Genomic DNA, 19,835 nt, shown 5'->3' on the forward strand with positions numbered 1-19,835 from the left:
CAAGTTGCATCTTTTTGTCACATATTTATAACATATAATTACATGTTACAACATCATAATCAACAAATAATGATTGTAGCCTATCCGATTTAGAAGTAAAAGTCGACGATTAATAATAGAATACTAATCAACAGTAGTTGTCTATATTACTGCATTATTATATATATGCTGCGGAGTCAACGTAGTTTAGTTATACTACACATGTGACTATATAGGGCCTCGTTACTGCTCAGTGACTTCATCATCTGTGACCAGTCATTGAATATTCATTGGGAAGCAACGGGAGTTCTGGGTTTACCACAGAGTGCGTCCGTGCGCGTGGTGGGAACGGTAGCAAGATGGCGGCGCTGAAGGAGGAGCAGTGCTACGGACTGTCCTGTGGAAGAGTGAGCAACGGCAGCAATGTCTCCGTCTTTCACGTCAAACTCACTGACAGCGCACTGCGAGCGTTCGAAGGCTACCAGAGCGGCAAGGTAAACGGCCGTTTTCGACACCGTGACATTTGGGTTTGCGTTTGGAAGTGGGTCCGGGGCGGCTGTGTGACAGACCGAGTGAGGTCAGTCCTCCTCACTCCGTCTGCCGCTGTCTTCGTGCTGCGATCCACCGCCGCGACAGGCAGCTCGAGGCGGGCTAGTTTGCCTCTTTAAGTGTCTGGTTTAGCTCTCGAAATCCCTCGGACCGGTGCTGGATGTGAAGGAGCCGAACAGTTACACCGGAGAACCGACTGTTGAACACCGAAAACGTTGCTCGGTCATTTTCTGGAGCTCGCTGCTCGGTACTAACTGGAGCCCTCAGACCCCATTTAGTTATTTCATTGTGTTGTTGAAATTGTGACAGTTTTTTTGTGTGTTTTTTGTTGTTGTTGTTGTTGGGTATTTAAACTGGGTGTCGTTGTGAAACTTGCCTCACCGGAATGTCAACAATAAATCCGACTGGAAACACCGAGCCATTCTGCGGCGTGAACAGATGTTTCCAGAAAGTTTGTTAAGCTGTCAACAAAAAAAAGGGAAGAAAAAAAATCTCGCAAACCTTGCTAGCTAAACTAGCAGCTGTCCACACATACTGGTAACAGCTAACGTTACCACTGGACATATATATATCTACAGGCCCTGTCTTATAAAATGAGTTTCTTTTTCCTGGTTGTTAACTCAAAGTTAGCGTTGGCTTGTTTGAGTATCTAATGACAAAATGGTGAGTAATTTGGAAAAGTACCCAGTATTCACGCGAAAAATGGCCATCTCCTTCCCCCTCACTGCCATTTAAAGGCTCACGTTCACTTGACAGCTTTTTTTAGAAGTGCGTCAAAGTTACTGAACAGTGGATTCGACACATTTTCTTGACAGTAGTAGTTAAAATGAAATACAAATGAAGGGTTGACTTCAAGGTTTGCTCTCCTAAATGGCTGCTGCTGCTTCTTGCTTGGCTTCTGGAGGTCTGATGTTTGGCCATCTAACGTTTCAGCTTCTATAAATATTTGACAGGGAAAACCTGGCAGGCCAGGAGGACAGGGGCCTTATCTCCAGCCTCAAGTGACTGCAGCTGTTTTTTTTTTTTTAAGTCTGAACAATAAACTTGTGACAGGTAAACTAGTTGTTCTGTGGGACACACAGAAGATATAATGTGTGTTACTCCGGCAAAATACGTTTAATCTGTAACTTTTAAGTAGCTTATGTTTCTTTTTGAGATCTAATCCTTTCTTGCATCTAAGTGAATGCATGTTATTGCAGATTGTTGTTTTTTGTTGTTGCAGTAAAACAGTATTTGTTTATATTGTAGTTTTCGCTCAACCATTTTGTGCTTTTTGAAGTATCGGCTAAAAATAGTAGATTTGTTTTGTTTGTTTTTTGTCTGACGTGAAGCATCCTCCTAGGGATATTCATGCTGCTGCATCCAACTTGCTGATTATTCAGGATAGCCGGTTCACTTTGTTGGCTTTTACCCCCAAACTTGATTAATGTATCCTTCCTCACAAGCTGGATATTTCTTATGCAAAGCAGTTAAACTATCTATCAGCTTCAAGGCCCGTGTCAGGTGAATGCGTACCGCCGCCTCCCATTCGTGCTTGCGATTCCGAATAAGTTGCTATTTCTCCTGAGGAGGCATGATGGTACATGTGTGATCTATTCCTTGGGCTCTATGGAGTTGATATTGGCAGGGCATTCTTTTGAGAAAGTAGAATGCTGCCCTGATTTTTTTTTTTAGCACCATTGTTCAACATCCACAAAGTCGTGTTAAATGCACATTCTCTTACAATTATCTCTTCGAGATATGTTTCGTAATGCACGCTCCGGGAATTGAATTCTCTCTGCCGGGTGTTTATTGGTGCGGTTGTTTTAATACATGGATGATGAAAGAGGCAAGTTGGAATCATGTTTCGCAGTTAAGATGCACCTTTATTGAGACGTGCCTCTTGTACAGACTTGCAACCCACGATTGCTCACCGTATCCATCACCAGGTAAAACCATTAATTGCTGTTTGTCCACATTTTAGATGTTGAGTAATGAAATGCCTGTTTTTCTGCAGACGCTTCATTACCTTCGCATTGAAAATGCGCAAGGTTATGTTTTGATCGCCGTGTATTTATTTATTTATTTGTATGCGTGTTACTCGCATAACTCAAAAGGTATTGAACCGAATCGCATTAAATTTGGTGGGATGATTGGTTATTATCCGGGGACTGTTTGATTATATTTTGGGATCGATTGGGTCAAAGGTCAAGGTCACGGTCATGAAAAGGTCAACATCTTCTTGAATCACATGAAATTTGGTGGGTGGGATGATTGGTTATTATCCGGGGACCATTTGATTAGATTTTGGGATCGATCGGGTCAAAGTCATGAAAAGGTCAAAATCTTCTTTTTACCATAGCACGGTCAATTTGTATCCAATTGGCATGCAACTAATGCCAACATGTTCATAATTCAATGCCCAATCTTGTGATATGCGAAGGTATGCGCTCTACCGAGTGCCCGTTCTAGTTTGTAGTGTTCTTGGGGGATGGGATCTCAAATTTGCCGCTTTGGACGGGTTCTAATTTAGCTCGCTTTATGCATTGGAACGACAATTTTTGTTTTTTTTGTTTTCAGACACAGAGGACCACACGGCCACATAAGCGCCGTCGGTGCGACTGTTGACGGCTTTTGTTGCGGCCCCGTCACAGTATCTTAACAAGATCGCAGATGACGCGCATAAATCAAAACCGTCCATCTGACGCGCGGTATTCATGCGCTGGTGTGCCGCATGTGCGTTACATCATGTTACAAAACAAACACCAGTCCCCCCAGGCAGCCGCGCATGCGACTGTTCGTAACGCTGCGTGTTTTTATCGTCATGTTTTTTCAAATGTAAAGATGACAACCAAAGGCCAACATCGATGCACGCTTTGGGCCTCTTTCTTTCAATCATTTTTATTTTAAGTTTTTACAAGTTACACCAGACAATCAAAAACAAATAAATAAAAAATTACAAAACAACCAACTATACGGATAATCGGACAAGGAAGAAAAATAAATAAAATAACAAACATAAATCATAAGGCTTTGGGCCTATTGTTTTGCTTGTGTTGGTGTGTCTGTTTTGTGTAAAAAGGATATTGACCCGAATAAAAAGAAACAAAGCTTTATGCAATGTTCTGTTGCCTTCCGAATTCAAACCAACTTGGATGAGTACCTCCTGTGCTCTGGTGGAGAGTTTAGTTTGCTTGTCGCTCTTATATTAACCAATCCGAACCCAAGCTTATATTGAGCTCCGTCTCATGTGGTATGCGGAGCCCCCTACGCCTTCCTCATAATTACCTTCGCATTGAAAATGCGGAAGGTTATGTTTTGATCGCCATTTATTTATTTATTTGTATGCGTGTTCCTCGCATAACAAAAAAAAATTTAAACCGAATCGCATGAAATTTGGTGGGATGATTGGTTATTATCCGGGGACCATTTGATTAGAGTTTGGGATCAATCGGGTCAAAGGTCAAGGAAAGGTCAAACTCTTCTTTTTACCATAGCGCGGTCAATTTTTATCCAATTGGCATGCAACTAATAAAATGTTCATAATTCAATGCCCAATCTTGTGATATGCGAAGGTATGCGCTCTACCGAGTGCCCGTTCTAGTTTGAACGGTGGCTGGCAGACAACATTAGCATTGTGCTGGGAACTCGATAGAGGAAGAGAGCGTCATCACGGCACACCTTTCCATGTAAAAGTTGTGACGTAGTCAATGATGTAATTATGAGTAAAAGCATGTCATGTTGACGATTTCCTTGGAAGTGTGTCGACTCTGCTTTACAAGTAAGCTCAAATCCAGGCCAGTATACCTCCAAATCACTTTGATAAATCCTAGACAATCGAACATACCGCTGCCACAGTTAAACTCTTAATAGTGTCGTGTGAAGTCACGACATTATTCTACGTCGTCGGAGAACATGATGCTAAACTAACTGCTAAATGTTAGCTTGACTAAGCTAATTTAGCTAAACTGTCCACTCGTCAATGTTATGCCACTAAGAGTCTTGCGAACGTCTGCGAGTATTTCTTATCGTATTTCTGTTGGTACGTTGCGCAACAGCCGTCGTGAAGTCGCAATAGTTCAGCGTATTGACGGCTTCCTGCATGAGACGTGACTGTCAGCTGGTTCCTCTGTTGCTTTGTCTGAGGACGGAGTGAACTGGAGCTCCCGCTGTGGGACTGGCAGCCCCGAGACTCTTTTACTGGTTGTGACATCGGCAAGGAAATGAGTAAAGCAACTTGAACGTCATCAAGCTGGATGTTGGAGATGAACGTCTGTACTGATGGCTCGAGTGTTGGAGAACTCTGCGTTTGAACGGCTTGATTCAGTCGTACTCATGTCTATTTCTGATTTATTATTGTGTATTTCAGAATAGAATCCCACAGTTAAAAAGCCTAAGTATTGAACTAAAATATTCCAATCTATAAAAAAAAAACATACAGTCCAAGAAAGCAGGCTATGGAATGTTTTAATAACTGGAATTAAAGTAATGACTTAAATTAATTAAAATAAATTCCAACCTGAGGCCTGGTGACTGACGAGCGATACCTGTTGTCGTCGCTAGACCAGGTAAACACAATTAACATGCCGTGCCTTGGAAAATTCTGTTTTGATTTGCTCAAAATAGATCTCAATAAACTCTTGTTATGTGGAATAGGCCGTTTGAGTCCGTCACGTGGACGACATCCTCAGCATTGTGAAAGTAAATTCAGATGCAAGAAGGTTTTTTTTGTTCAGAGGAAGATCAATTCTCAGTTTCTTCCTTGTGTCCGGATACGCTATACGCTCCACCGCCGAGGTCCGTTTACACCAAGTCAGTTTTGTTCTCGCGCTTGGCTGCAATCTCCCTCCTGTCTCGGCCCCTATGGGAACGGTATGGGAAGTAATGGAGACCGGGAGGGGATTTAGTTGCCTGACGCTGGTCAGCCCGTGCTATGGTTATTTCAGGAATGCTGACTCCCCGGTTTCAGCGGATCACGGGACACTGCAAGAGATGACCATTGCTACTAAGGCCAAATATGACTCTAAATGTCACGGTGTGTGTGTGCCCTGTGGCCGGGTTGAGACGAGGGACCATGTCAACCTGAACCCTGACCTGCTGTGTCTTTTCCAATAGATCATTCAGTGCAGTGGTTGGTCTTTGGTTCACAAACGGGCATCTGTGCCTGTGGGTGTTTTTGAGTATTGGTGCTCTGTGAACAATGTTTCACATTTTGAGTGGAACTGGAAGAACACGTTTATGCACATATTGTATCGGGGTTCGTACGGTCATGGAAAACCTGGAAAAGTCCTGGAATTTTAAAATGGTCATTTCCAGGCCTGGAAAAGTCATGGAAAAAACTTAAATCATAAAAGTTTTGGAAAAGTCATAGAAATTTGTTAAAATCACATGTTCATTTACACAGAGTTTGAAATAATTAAATTTTTTTTTTACCCTCCTGTTGCCTTAGGGTCAATTTGACCCGATTCAATGTTTGACCCTCCTGTTACCTTTATATTATTACTACTTTTTTTTTTTTTTTTTTCAATTCAATTTAGCGCCAACAATTAAAAGAAAAGAAAATTATTATTAGAATTAATTTTGTTTCAAGTTTGTAGGTGTTTATTTGTTTTTTGTTGTTTGTCAGAAAAACGACATTAATACATTAAACATTGAATAAACAATTAAAGGGGTTACAGGAGGGGGTTACATTGATTCGTTGTGTCAAAATTAAAGAAGGACGCTCAAAATAAAAGCCGGCGATAGCTCTCGATACGCAACATCTTCTACAGTTTTCATGTTTATACCGAGATTTCAATTTGGTCATGGAAATTTGGTTTAAAGTCCTGGAAATCCACTGGTCAAAATGTGTAAGAACCCTGTGGTTGGTCTTTGGTTCACAAACAGGCATCTGTGCCTGTGGGTTTTTTGAGTATTGGTGCTCTGTGAACAATGTTTCACATTTTGAGTGGAACTCGAAGAACACATGTATGCAGATAGCCTTCATCGCCATTGAGGATGTTCCATCACTCGGAAGAAGGGTAACTAAAACATGCAAATGCCCAGACTTGATGCGAGTGGGTGCTGCGTCAATTCCCGAAAACTTGAATGAGGGCAAACCTTGAAGGAAGTCTCTCTCCTCTGTATTTCTAAAGAGTGATTATGAAGGGAGATTCCTATTTCTCTCCCTCCTCAAAATGCAATCTCTCCTCTCTCCAAGTGTTGATATTTGCAGTCACACGTCCGCGAACAAAATGTCTCGTGTCAAGACGAGACATCATAACGTATGCCTATAAATAAAATAAAAAACAGATATACAGTATATAACCATCAGGAGTTGCATAATTTAGTAGGAAAGTTTGATGGAAGCAAGGCAAGCCGCTAAGAAGTCAAAGTCCCGCAGCACTAAAATATTCAGGTAGGACTCGGGTAATGAGCCAGAGACGCCGTTGACTCACCGAGGGAGCCTAATTGCCCGTTTTCACCTGAAGCCAGTGCTAACATCGGTAATGAAATGGTCTCGTGTGCTCGGCTTTTATGCCGCTCTTTGTCATAAAAATCAATGTACTTGAAGCACTTTTTTATGCAAGCAAGCTTTCTTTTTTTTCTTTTTTCTAAATAATGATTTTCGTTTTACAACAACAAATGAGACTCCAAAAAAACGATGTTTTCACGTCCGTTAAAATGTGACGGAGGCTTTTTGGTGTAATCATAATTTGTAACACACAGTTTCATTGATTTGTGAACATGTATCTGGAGAAGTACAGAAAATGTATCATGGCACCTTTTTTGGTTTTGTTTACACAACATATTATAGAACTTTAATCGTGTTATAAGCTGTTTCTGAGTGGAACTAGAAGAACACATTTACCCATTTAACTTGGTCCCTTATTTAGAAAGTGCTTTCAATAACAAACTGTTCTGCTCAGCTTTGTTGTTTTTATATATTTCTCCTAACTGATTATACGTTTAATTATTAACTTTCTTATTTATACTGTGATCCGTCTTTATCGGGAACACAGCATGTCGAGTGTTAAAATGTAAGCAACCGCTTCATGTTGTATATTTAATTTGTTGGTCAGAAAGTGAGGACCATCTGATGAATAAAACATGTTTTTCAAAGACAGTAGAACCGTAATGGTATTATTAAGTACTCCTAGGCATCGGCAAGTTCTCAAATGCAAGTACTTCTACTTGGTCCGATGTAAGTGGTACCGCTGCGTCCCTCGTCTGTAATATAAGACGGGCCACTTCCTGAACGCCCACTGCATTTAACGCGATGTGAATTAGCGCAGAGGCTAGTGGACGTTTTCTTTCCCCTCCCCGTCGCCGCATCTCTCGACAGGACGACGCCGTTGTCGACTTTCAGCTCCGCTCGCGTGTTTTTTGTTGTCGTTTTCTTCGGCCCTGCGCGGCTGAAACGGAGCAGCGGAGCATCGAGTTTCCGAACGGTGACTAGAGGCGCGGATTTGTCCGTCCTTGATTTTAATTGGAAGAAAAATGCTTGTTTGTTTGTGTATTTTATTCAGTCAATCGAATACAATACAATATTATCCTATATAATATACAAAAGAGAAAGACTGAAAAGGTATAGGTCGAAGCAAAAAATGCTTATAAATTCCTATCCTAAATTGAAATCAAAATAAAGAAGAAAATTAATATAAAATAAAAAGAAAATAAAACGACAATAAAAAACATAATATATTTATATATACTACCACATACATCTTCCATATTAATACGTTTTTAATTACATTTATAACTCAAGAATTGTTTTATAAATAATTCCCTTGAAGACCAAAAAGGAGTTCACCAGTCTTACATCCATTTCAACATTATTCCATAATTGGACTCCTAAAACAGAAATAAATCTTCTTTTAATCCCTTTTTTAGCCTTTTTGTACTGTGAATTTACAAACATTGCCTTCTCAGTAATTCTGTTAAGTATCTGTCTTATTTAAAATGTCAGCCCCGTGAGGTCGCATTGAGCGGCTAGAATACACCAGTGAGTTTAGGTCAAGTTTGAGATTGTAAGAAGTTCATTATAATTTTAAGATGACTGAAATTGCTGACCCCCCTCATGCTCTTTGCTTTGTGATGTCTCTCCTTTCTATTCTGCTTTGAATGTCTGCCAAGTCATCACTTTCACCTAAATTGTCGTTCGGCCCCAAATGACTTGAAGTCGGCTTTTCGAAGAATTTCTAGTGAAATCTGAAAGGAAGTTGTTTTTTTCCAGTTTGGGGGGAAGTGATGCTGAAGCTTTCCGCTTAATGTCTATAAATTACGCAGTACCCAACGGTCAACTTTTAATTTTTTTGGGTTAAAGTGAGAGGTAGAAGAGAAGTTCAGCAGTGATGCATCCGAGGGAAAATATAATTCTACCTTCACTCAAAGTTGAGCTCTTGATCTGAAAATGAAATGGATCTCATGTTGCGCTCCATGATGTCTCCCTTTCCTGTTACCTTAGGGTCAATTTGACCCCATTCAATGTTTAACCCTCCTGTTACCTTTATATTTACTGACATATTTTACCCTCGGGGTCAATTTGACCCCAGCAATTAAAACCTCCAGAAAATTATTAGAATTAATATTGATTGATGAAAGATTACAGCATAACATGAGGAAGAAGGAAAAAAAAAACCCCCCCCTATGCCTATGCCCGAGGGGGGTGGAAGTGTGAAAAACACAAAAACACATACAATTTACACATTTTTTACCTTAGGAAGGGAGAGCATTGGGGCAGAAGGTAAAACCACGACAAGCAGCCAGCAGCGGTCCCGGCCAACACAGCAGCAGCAGCCAGCCCCCGGTCCGTCAGGGGGTAAAAAAAGCGCGCGGCGGGGGATGGGGGGGGGATGCAATCAGTATTATTGAAGTTATTTAATGTGTGTGTTCTGGTATATGTCGTCCCCCAAGAGTTCTCAGTCCCAGAGATGGTCGTTGCCATGGATAGCCTTGAAAGGTCCTGGGAGAAAACACAAGGTGTCTGTGGTGGGGGGAAGGAATGAGAGAGAGTCATCATCACATTCAGGGAGTTGTTGTTTTGTTGTTGGTGGCCTTGGCGGCACACCGTTGGTTGAGAGGCAGGGAAGCAGATAAGATTTGTGGATTGGGTCTGTTTGGTCTGCCAGCATAATTACACCCACCTGTCACCTTCCACCTCCTATTCCTCCAATTTTCCATCGATTTCGCCGGGCAGGGGGCTTTTACTTTGCTTTCACGTTTTTCCTATTTTGGTTTAAAGCGTAACCAAAACAACACAAACAGCAAAGCAGAATCATAGTTCATAGGGTAGATGTCATCTCTCGTCCCACCCGGCTGCCTGCTAGGCTGCGCTGCACGCGTCATACCAGCGCAGCTGGGCAACGGCGGGCACCCAGGGCAACGCCCCCAGGGCCCAAGGAAGGCCAAAGTCAGAAGGCGGTGTCAATTCGTTGAGAAGTTGATGATCAGATGATCAGTTGATTTTTCATGGTTTTTTTTAGTGAGAGAGAGAGTCTTGTTTCCAAAGTTTAAGTGTGAGGTACTTTATGTTTGTTTGACTACCTAAATAGCCCTTTAAATATTTAAATGTTGATATTTCCTATATGTTTGACACAGTGAAAAACAGTCTGGGGTCAAATTGACCCCAAAGAACACCAACATGAAACATTGAATGGGGTCAAATTGAACCTAAATGCAAGTTCCAGTAAATGCACCATAAGTAGATCCAATTAAGCCGATGTGCTAATGTGTAGCTTCAAACACTCCTCTGATGCTCTTCTTTTAAAGGTATTATAAAGGAGTAGACCATCGTGTTTTTACACTCGGCATGCTCACTGCATCTTCAGAGACGGGGCACCTCGTACCAGTTCAGCCACACACAGTGCGTGGCACAAAGTGCTCTTTTCACTTCTGAAATCCTAGACAGGTGGAGCGTCTCTTCAGTACGACAGTGTTGCAACTTAACACCTGACAATTTGTGTGCCCCAGCCATACCCACAGGGATTTAGACATGGCTATTCCTGTGTGCATCGACTCCAAAACAAAGAAATCCTTTGACAGTGCAACCTGAGAGACGTGTGCGTGAGATAATATTAGTGTTGGTTTGGGCTGTAATAAGAGGCTGGTTCATTGTGTATGAATCGCACTCTGGTTCTTGTCATAAACAAACTCCCAACTTTGTATGTTTTGTTTTTAAAAAAGTGAATTCATAGCACGCTTGTACAAATACCCTCGTGGCCTTGCAGTTTATCGTAAATGGGCCAGTCGAGGGCCTCAGCCGTGGTTTCTGTCGGGTATCAGGGAGATTATCGCATAACTTGCAGATTTTATACCCTATAAAACTTGATTAACATAAGCTAGTTTTGATCGTAAAACTCTTCCATCTGTTGGCCAAAGAGGTTGAGCTCAATGCAGTCTTCACTTGCTTCCTCTCAACTCTATTAAGAATATATGGAAAGACTTATGCCAAAACGATCTGAACAAAGGGCTTCTCGAGGAAGTTACCAACTCCCGTGTTCAAGGTCAACGGTGAACTCGGATCGTTCTACGCAAAGGAGTTGTCGCGTCTCGGACCTCGACTGCGACTTTTGGCGTCGTGCTAAATATTATTTCCGGTGGCTGACGTTTGGACCGTGAAGCGCACAAAGGAGCGTTTCGTGCGAAGCTGTGAATACTAATGCGTCGTCGATTTCTGCGTAGGTTACGTTGACGCGGTAATCCTGCGAGGAAATGAAGTCGGAAAACCGACTTGAGCGACATTGTCGTCGGTTCTGTTTTAGCGCGGGCTGCTCGGCTGCAAGTCCAGCTGATCCCCCCCCCCCCCCCCGTTCTGTTGCTGCTTGGCAGTGTGTGGGAACAGCCACGGCCTTGTCGTCGATGCCAGGGCTCCGTCCCTCAGGTTGGCTCCGTGGAACATTCTGGGCTCGAGTCCCAGAGAATAGTGACGTGTCAGCAGCCCATTCAAATGAACAGGCTGAGGGTAGCACTACGTTAGCAGTGCTGGGACGGGGGGAAGAGGAGGGGGGGGAGTGCTAAAACTGGTGCTGTGTTAGACCAGGGAGTGTGTGTGTGTGTGGCTCCATGAAAGGTCTGGTGTTCCTGGATAGGCTCAGTGATCAGCGCTCAGGAAAAAGTGGTTTAAATTCTGCCGCGTTCACCTTGGTGCAGAGTGTTGGCGGGCTCACATTTGCCGTAGTAATTGGCAGGAAACACGGAGGGGAACGAGACCGTCCGTACCAAATGTCATGGCAATCCATCCGAGAGGAACAGCCAGGGGGACGTAAATGTCTGTAAAATGCCGGAACAGTTGTGTTAATAACCATATTATATACAAATTAAAACTTGTCTACATGCAACAGTGGGTGGATGGTGATTAGCGAGAGCGGTGTGGCTCAGGGTGTTTGTGTGTAAAAAGGTATTAAACATGCTACAACTCTGGATTGGCTTCATCGTAACTCAGATTCTGGCATTTCCAGCTCAGCTGTGAGGCCGTGAATGTGATTAATCTTGCAGCCTTTGTGATGGATTTGCATGGCCTCTCCACGTCGCCTCACTCAAACGGATTCATCGGCTCAAATGCGGTTGACGACAAGCGGCAATGCAGAGCCTGTTGGGTCTCTAACGGGCCTCCCTTGACCCTTTTTTTAAAGCTCTCTCACTTGATCACATTTGATCGACTAAAGCGGCACCATGGAAGAAAATCAAAATTACTCCCTTTTCTTCCCTTACTTAAAAAAAAGCACTTAAAAGACACTTTTTCACATCTGGTTTTAATGTCCTACAATTGTACGCGTCTCATTTCTGCTTAATTGCCTACTTTTTTATGATGTACTGTGTGTTTTTTATTATTTCTCTATTTTAATCCCACTTTTGTAAAAAGTCAGTTTTTAAAAAATGTGCTTTTTTTGATGCGCTTGATCACTTTCCACAGTCCTCAATTCTTTTCTCTTGTTGGTCGCAGTTCATCGACTCAGAAAACGAGTGATATTCAGCGCTGCGAGTTTGTCATCCCTAAGAATAGCTTCTGGTGTCACAAATACTCTTGAATATACAGGTTAGGTTGACTTTGCAAAGACGGATTGTTTTGGCTTGGCTCCTTTCTGAGCGTGGCGCTCGCTGTCGCTGCTTTCTCTCCGGAGCGTCAGCACATTAGTACGGCAACAATTTTAAAACTTCGGTTTGGAAAAAAGTACAGCTGCTGTATTTCTCTCTGTAGGATCTATTGGAGGGAAATCAAGCTGATTCTGCCTTTGATTTACTTGGAAACTTGGACTGGAGTTAAAAGAAGTCGAATGATAAACCGGTAGCACAGGGAACCCCCCAGGACAGGAGATCTGATACTGAAACGCTGAACACTCCCGAAAGCGGAGTCTGGAAACCCTGCTCAGCCCCTCCTCTTTTCCCTGCGGCTGTCATAACTTTCAGGAGGAGGTCATTAATCTGTCAATTGTAATTTATTAAATGGAGTCGGCTATCTTATCGTCCAGAGTATAAAAAGCAGTTCATGTTTTTTACTTTTACAGCTTTTAGTTTCTATTTTAGTTTCTTTTTTTAAATAGTCTACTTATTTGGTAGTATTATTCAAAATATACTGTAAGTAAACCTTACTCTTTCATAAATAATTCAACCTGTATCTGTTATAAATAGGGATGAGAATTGATAAGATTTTAACGATTCCGATACCTTATCGATTCCTGCTTATCGATTCGATTCTCTTATCGATTCTTTTGGGCAAGGGGTGAAAAAAAGAGCACAAACGGGTTTATTCACATTAATTTTCTTTTATATAATGCTGCACACACACAGTATGTATACATACACATTTACTTTTTTTAAATAAGCAAAAACATTTATACGATATTACTCTTGAACTTAAAATAAAACTTACATAACTTAAATAAAATGTATTCTGTTTAATTTAAACATGTTCCTAGAAATTACAGTGCTCCTTCCTTTTTTATAAAGGGTATATGAACTGAGCTGCCAAAAATGAAACTAGCAGTGGCAAATACCAAGTGTGCACCATCAATTGTATGGATCATCAACAATTCTTGTGCAGAAAAATAAGCATGTCTGCTTTCTCCGGGAGGATACGCGATCTCTCAGGACTTATTGTGTCTCCAGCCGTGGAGAACACTCTCTCAGATGGGCTGGAGGATGAACACAAAGATATGAGGAGATGTACAAGACGTGCTGTAGCCTGTGACCCAGACAGACTACCAGCCTCTGAACCGGTCTGACTCTGAACCTCATCAGCTAAATGGGATGGCAATGGAGATTATTTATATAGTGAAAGCTGGTTTACACAATGAAACAAATGGCACTAACAAAATCGCTGAATTTGCTGAGCTGACATAAAGCCACATTAAGAGGGGAGGCAAACACTACCTCGCCTCAATGTAGGGTGACAATGGAAGATTCTGTAGCTAAGCTAGCGTAGCTATATGCTAAATTTAATAATGGATTAAAAATCGATATGCTCAGTTTAATAATGGGTTAACACGATAACGCGAACGTTTGCTGATAACACACGCCCTCCAATAATTAATACCGTTACGATCAAACATTTCTCAAAACTGAACTTTCAATCCAAACGTGAAGTGATAAATAATGGGAGACCAATGCCGGAGCTCAAATGTCTGCTTCAAACGAAGGGACAGAAGATAACTTGATCGACTCCACACAATAAAGGCAAATGGCTTCACACAGTGAGTGGTTGTGATCACTTTGGAGGAGTTTACCTTGGACAGAAAGAGATGAAGCGCCGACGTTAGCTGAGCTGCTGCATCGAACACATTCCTGTCATTTAATTCCACGCTGTGTTCAAATGCTTCTTCATATTAGTTGTATTTCCTCCCTTCGACGAAATAGATTTTTGACACACGTTACAAGTGGCGTAGTTGTCATTTTGTCGTGTGAAATAGAGCCAGACTTTAGAGCGCTTCTGCCTCGTTGCCATGTTTGCTGCAGTCTGAAGAAACTAAAAAAGTTCGCGCATGCGCAACGCCACAGAGGACCGTTAGCAGAACCGTTAAAGAATTTGGCTAACGATCCCAAACAATCGGTTCACTGGTTCTAAAACAGAACCGGTTCTCGATGCCCATCCCTAGTTATAAATGTATTTTTGAATGGATGTCAACCAGTGTGCCTTTTGATTTGATATGTAATAGCATTGTTATTGACAGTAAACTTCCTCCAAGTACACAGTACTAAAATGAGGGGATATTGGTCTCTATGTGAATTGAGCAATTTGTAATATCAAAGCTTTGACTGGAAAACGCTCCTAAAATGAAGGTTTCTCTGTCGCTAAACTCTGTCAACGAGCATAGCTCATAACCTTAGTGCAGCATTTGTAAAGCTTCCAGTAATTATTTATAGTTCTGTTATTTTTATTTTGTTTTAATCTTATTAAATGCTCAGACTTGAATACATGTCTGTGTCAGCAGTTCATTACGGGAACCTAAAATGTTTTCCCTGGAAATTGCTTTAATGATTTTTTATTTTTCTGTGAAATGTATTTAACAATGCTCTTGTTTGTCTTTTTTTTATAGGTCCTGTCATCGCGACCGTTGATCAGATTTAATGGAAACCAAGGGGTAAGAACATATTTCACTCCTCTCTGTCTCTTTCAATCCAATACATACAATTTTGTTTTTTTAAATAAAGAACATTTAAAAGTAATGTTTTTCTTGGGGTTTTAGTACTGTTGGCCAGATGAATCAACAGAGGTGGCGGCTAAAAAATATTTCTAAAGCCAGACATGAATTTACAATCACGCCCTGACAGGAATTTAAACTTCCAACAGAGCATTTTGTGACGCAGACATCAACTGACGTGCTTTCAAAAGCAAGTCATGTGATTAAACCAATGCTGTCAGCTGCAAGCCCCCCACCCCACCAACACCCACCCAACCAAAACATGACACTTCCATGCTATGTCTTGTTGTGTCGGCCCGAGAGTCGCGAGAAAGATGCTGGCAAAGCTGCGCGGAAATTTAATGATGCCATTTGTGTCATGTGCAACATGGCTTGACCTTAATACACTGAGACCTGATCAGGCAAATGTTCCCCAGCCTCCTTGTGACTGAGCACAAGACTTGGTTTATTTAACTTTGGCTCCTAAGTGCCACTTGTCAACTTGGCCCCTCTTGCATGGCAGGAAAAATACTCTAAACCTCTTAAAATGTCACGTTCGCTGCCTTGTTCTTCATGACTTCTCGCTTGTTCCGTCGGTATTTCTTCACGGGTGGCGTTGGCCTGAGATGTCGTTTTGAAAGACGAAGGAAGGATGTTTGTTTGTATTCTTTGTCGAATCTTTTTTGTCAGTAGACTCGAATGTCGGCCCATATAGTCGGCGCTTTGAGAGATTATGAAACTTGACCTTCAGTTGTTGGTTTCTCTGAAACCTCTCTGTAGACTAGCGTTGCAGAATTCTGGGGAAATTCAAGGTGGACTCTTCCCATCGGGACATAATGGAGGGGTCATCTGCTCCGACTGTATTCACCAAGTCATCTGCAGAAACGAACCTTTAACCACATCCGACATAATCCATTCATCAATCTGTGGTGGTGATGGCTGGCAAGGTAGCCAACAAGGAAAGGTGGTTTGAAAATGTGAGACGCCAGTGTCTTAGGGTATAAAGGGAACAACTAATGTTTTCCAATAAAGAATCAGTTATCGTACATAGTTACCACAACTAGCAGAACTTGTTTGATAATCACCTCCTGATGGGTTTGTTGTGATTACCTTCGCATTGAAAATGCGGAGAGTTATGTTTTGATCGCCATTTATTTGTATGCGTGTTATTCGCATAACAAAAAAAGTTTTAAACCGAATCGCATGAAATTTGGTGGGATGATTGGTTATTATCCGGGGACCATTTGATTCGATTTTGGGATCAAAGGTCAAGGTCATGGAAAGGTCAAGATCTTTTTACCATAGCGCGGTCAATTTTTATCCAATTGGCAACTAATGCCAACATGTTCATAATTCAATGCCCAATCTTGTGATATGCGAAGGTATGCGCTCTACCGAGTGCCCGTTCTAGTTAGTCTGTTGTTGAAGGCCCCGTCTAGCGTCAACCATTTTTACGAGAATCGATGCGAACGGCACGTGTAATAAAGCGGCTCGAGGCTGAGGCGTTCGTTGCGGCTGATATTCACCACCGCAGCAAAGCTGAAGTCGCCCCTTCCTGCCTCGCCTCTTCGCTGCCATCGGGGCGAATCCGTGAACACACCGAGTCGCCTCCGCGAGGGAAGGGAACGAGTGGGAATGAAGCGTCGTTTTTATGTCCTAGAATGCGAGGAACTGTGCCTCCCTTTCTGCAACTGGTGCCAGGATGTTTATGATGATGACAAAACTCACACCGCGGTGCCAGTACTTCTCTATCTGCGCAACTAACCGTCCCCAAAAAGACAATCGGCAACTTCACGAGCGTTCTCGGTACAAGCGGGGTCTGCGTTCGTGAGCCCGCCTTGTCCGACGTGCAGGCGGCCTGTGAGCGGTCCGGTTCTGGCAGGTTTAGCTGGTTCAGCTCCGTGACTTGCCACGTGTCCAAAGACTTAATCGGCTGTCCAGATGTGTCCAGAACATCCTGATGCTGCCTGCTTTGGACATCACTGTCAACGTGCTCCCAATTCATCCAATGGGATGTCTCTGTCTTTATCAAATGTCTGAATATCTCTCTCAATCCATCCTAGGGGCTCACTTTCATCCCTTCTGCCTACTCTGCACTTTGCATAGGTCATCAGATGAGATATGAAATGGTTGGCACCATATTGACAAAAGCCGGTTGACTGCGTGTCCATGCGGTAGACGCGTTATTAATTATTAACCAGTCGCTTGCCTGCTACGCCAGTCAGCGTCTAAACTTCTGCAAATTTATCCATTTGCCGAGGAGGATCAGTGAGTTGTTTACCCCCAAAGTGCTTCTGCATGAAGCCAGAGTTGCTTCATCCTCCATATCTCAGCGATGACATGGGTGGGTGGGGGGGGGGGGAGAATGTTATCGCTCCAAAAAAATAACATGATGGCCAATAACTGAAAAATAAGTTGTATAAAAACGAGATGAAATATCCTCTTCTTTCCTTTTTTACCTTCGCATTGAAAATGCAGAAGGTTATGTTTTGATCGCCGTGTATTTATTTATTTATTTGTGTGCGTGTTACTCGCATAACTCAAAAAGTATTAAACCGAATCGCATGAAATTTGGTGGGATGATTGGTTATTATCCGGGGACCATTTGATTAGATTTTGGGATCAATGGGGTCAAGGTTATGAAAAAGTCAAAATCTTCTTTTTACCATAGCGCGGTCAATTTGTATCCAATTGGCATGCAACTAATGCAAACATGTTCATAATTCAATGCCCAATCTTGTGATATGCGAAGGTATGCGCTCTACCGAGTGCCCGGTCTAGTTTAATGATGCAGTAAGAACACGGAGCAGGGCCCACACTATTCGCTCCCCCTAATTCATCATTGAATACAGTGTGCAAGGAATGCAATGAATCGATAACTAGACCAGTTGCTTGTTTACATCGTGACCTACAGGTACATCAGCAATTTACTCTCAAAGTGGACGCTAAGGTGTCGAAGGCCCGACCGAGCATAAACCGCTCAGACGGCTGCAGTCACATTAGAGCTCAACATCTGCCAACACCTCATTCTCAATGCAGTGCAACACACACACACACACACACACTCGCAGACCCAGTTGTTACATTTATTTTTAAAACTGGTTGTGTTGCTATGGGGGAATCCACTGATGCTTTCCAAACTCATCGATAGCCCCCAGGCAGCAGCAGCAGCTTAGCAACTCTCTTTTTTTTTTTCTTGAAGAATCTGTCTCGGCTATTCTATCGTTGTTGGTGTAGCTGCTTTCATACATTTACAATAGAAAGTCATTATTTAAGCATCCTCGAGGAGTTTGGATACATGTGGTCCCGCCGTCTTACTTTTTGTGTAAAATTGGGAAAGACACGGTGCAGAACACTGCGATCCTGCAGAGAGCCAGACTCTTCATTCTTCTTTTTAATAATTTTTCTTCCCCAAGCATTACATTTTCAATCTCTATCTCCATCCAGGCAGTGAAATGCAATACAGGAAGTATATGCATCATGTGAAATCTGATGAGTGTGTGTGTTATCTGACGCTTTTAGGCTGAAAAAGTAAAGTACTGCGCGTTGTTTACCGATGCAGCAGGTTCACTGTGGAGGAGAATCTGTTACTGGTGACCAGTCAGAAGTGTGAAAAATGGCTAAATTAGAGAGCAGATGGCCTGGCTGTCAGGATGCGCTCCCATATTCATTCACTCATATTCATTCTTCTGGCGCAGCGCTCGCTGAGCTCTGACGGCGTGAGTGTGTGTGCACAACAAGTTTCTTTCATCTTTTGAGAAAATAATGAATTTAAAGAAAAACTGCCGCAGAGGGTTAGGGTTCAGGTTTTAAGCTGCATAACACGTGACGATACAGAAAAGCTTCAGCCTGGTCGGTGAATCTGGACTCTCTCTGGTGTTGTCTTCTCCCGACCCACACGGAACGACTGCAATGACCCGCCATTGTTGAATGCATGTGGCTAAAATAATCCATCGCAGGCGCCATTAACTCTCGTCGACCCTCGTCCGCTGCGGTTTGACTCTGGCGTGTTTAATTGTCTCTGAATGGCTTTTCACTCCAGCAGCGTTTGGTTCTCATCTCTCTTTTCTTCTCTTCATCTTCACAAGCTAAAGACCACAGACCTAATTAATTAATATTCCTGGCTCGGGCTGAAGCGATCGAGTCAAATGAGTATTGAGCGAAAGTCGATTTATATCGTTATGATGTGCCTTAAAGCTAATAATAGTGGATGCTATTTAAGTAATTAAAGTTTGGAGTTCATCGAGTTTAGTAGTTCAATCAATCCCGTTTTCTCTTTTGTACATTTTACTTCATATCTGATTACTCAATGAATCAACGATTGGACTAATGCAGCCTGTCGTGGCCGTTTGTCCTTCAACTTCAAACAAAACTATAAATCAAACCGCCACTGATGCACCGTGGATTTCGCTGTTGACGCATGCAAAAGAAAGTAATGTCCATTTCCGCCTGTTATTAATCCGATAATTTATTTCTTAAACCAACAACAACAACAAAATGTTGACACTTCCTCTCTGTGCTGTGGTAAAAAACCATCGGCCACCCTGGTGCATGCTGGTCCTGTGCCTACTCACCTCTCCATATAACCACAGGTGCCCAGTGTTACCCAATCAGTGAACCTAAACCTAAATATATTAAACTAAACTACAACTATCATAAGAAACAACTAACGTATCAAAAATATAACCTAAACTAGAACGGGCCCTCGGTAGAGCGCATACCTTCGCATAT

The 19,835-nt window shown here is 42.3% G+C and overlaps 1 protein-coding gene across 1 annotated transcript in view; it reads left to right on the forward strand.

Annotated features, from left to right (window-relative positions):
- The first annotated feature begins 338 nt into the window (after positions 1-338).
- Positions 339-19,835, forward strand: part of ell (elongation factor RNA polymerase II) — a 38,639-nt gene continuing 19,142 nt past the window's right edge. The window contains exons 1-2 of the mRNA XM_056415625.1: positions 339-473; positions 15,021-15,065. Of these exons, the coding sequence (XP_056271600.1) occupies positions 339-473; positions 15,021-15,065 (180 nt within the window). The remainder of the gene's footprint in view (positions 474-15,020; positions 15,066-19,835) is intronic.

The sequence above is a fragment of the Pseudoliparis swirei genome, chromosome 5 (genome assembly GCF_029220125.1).
Source record: "Pseudoliparis swirei isolate HS2019 ecotype Mariana Trench chromosome 5, NWPU_hadal_v1, whole genome shotgun sequence".
NCBI lineage: Eukaryota > Metazoa > Chordata > Actinopteri > Perciformes > Liparidae > Pseudoliparis > Pseudoliparis swirei.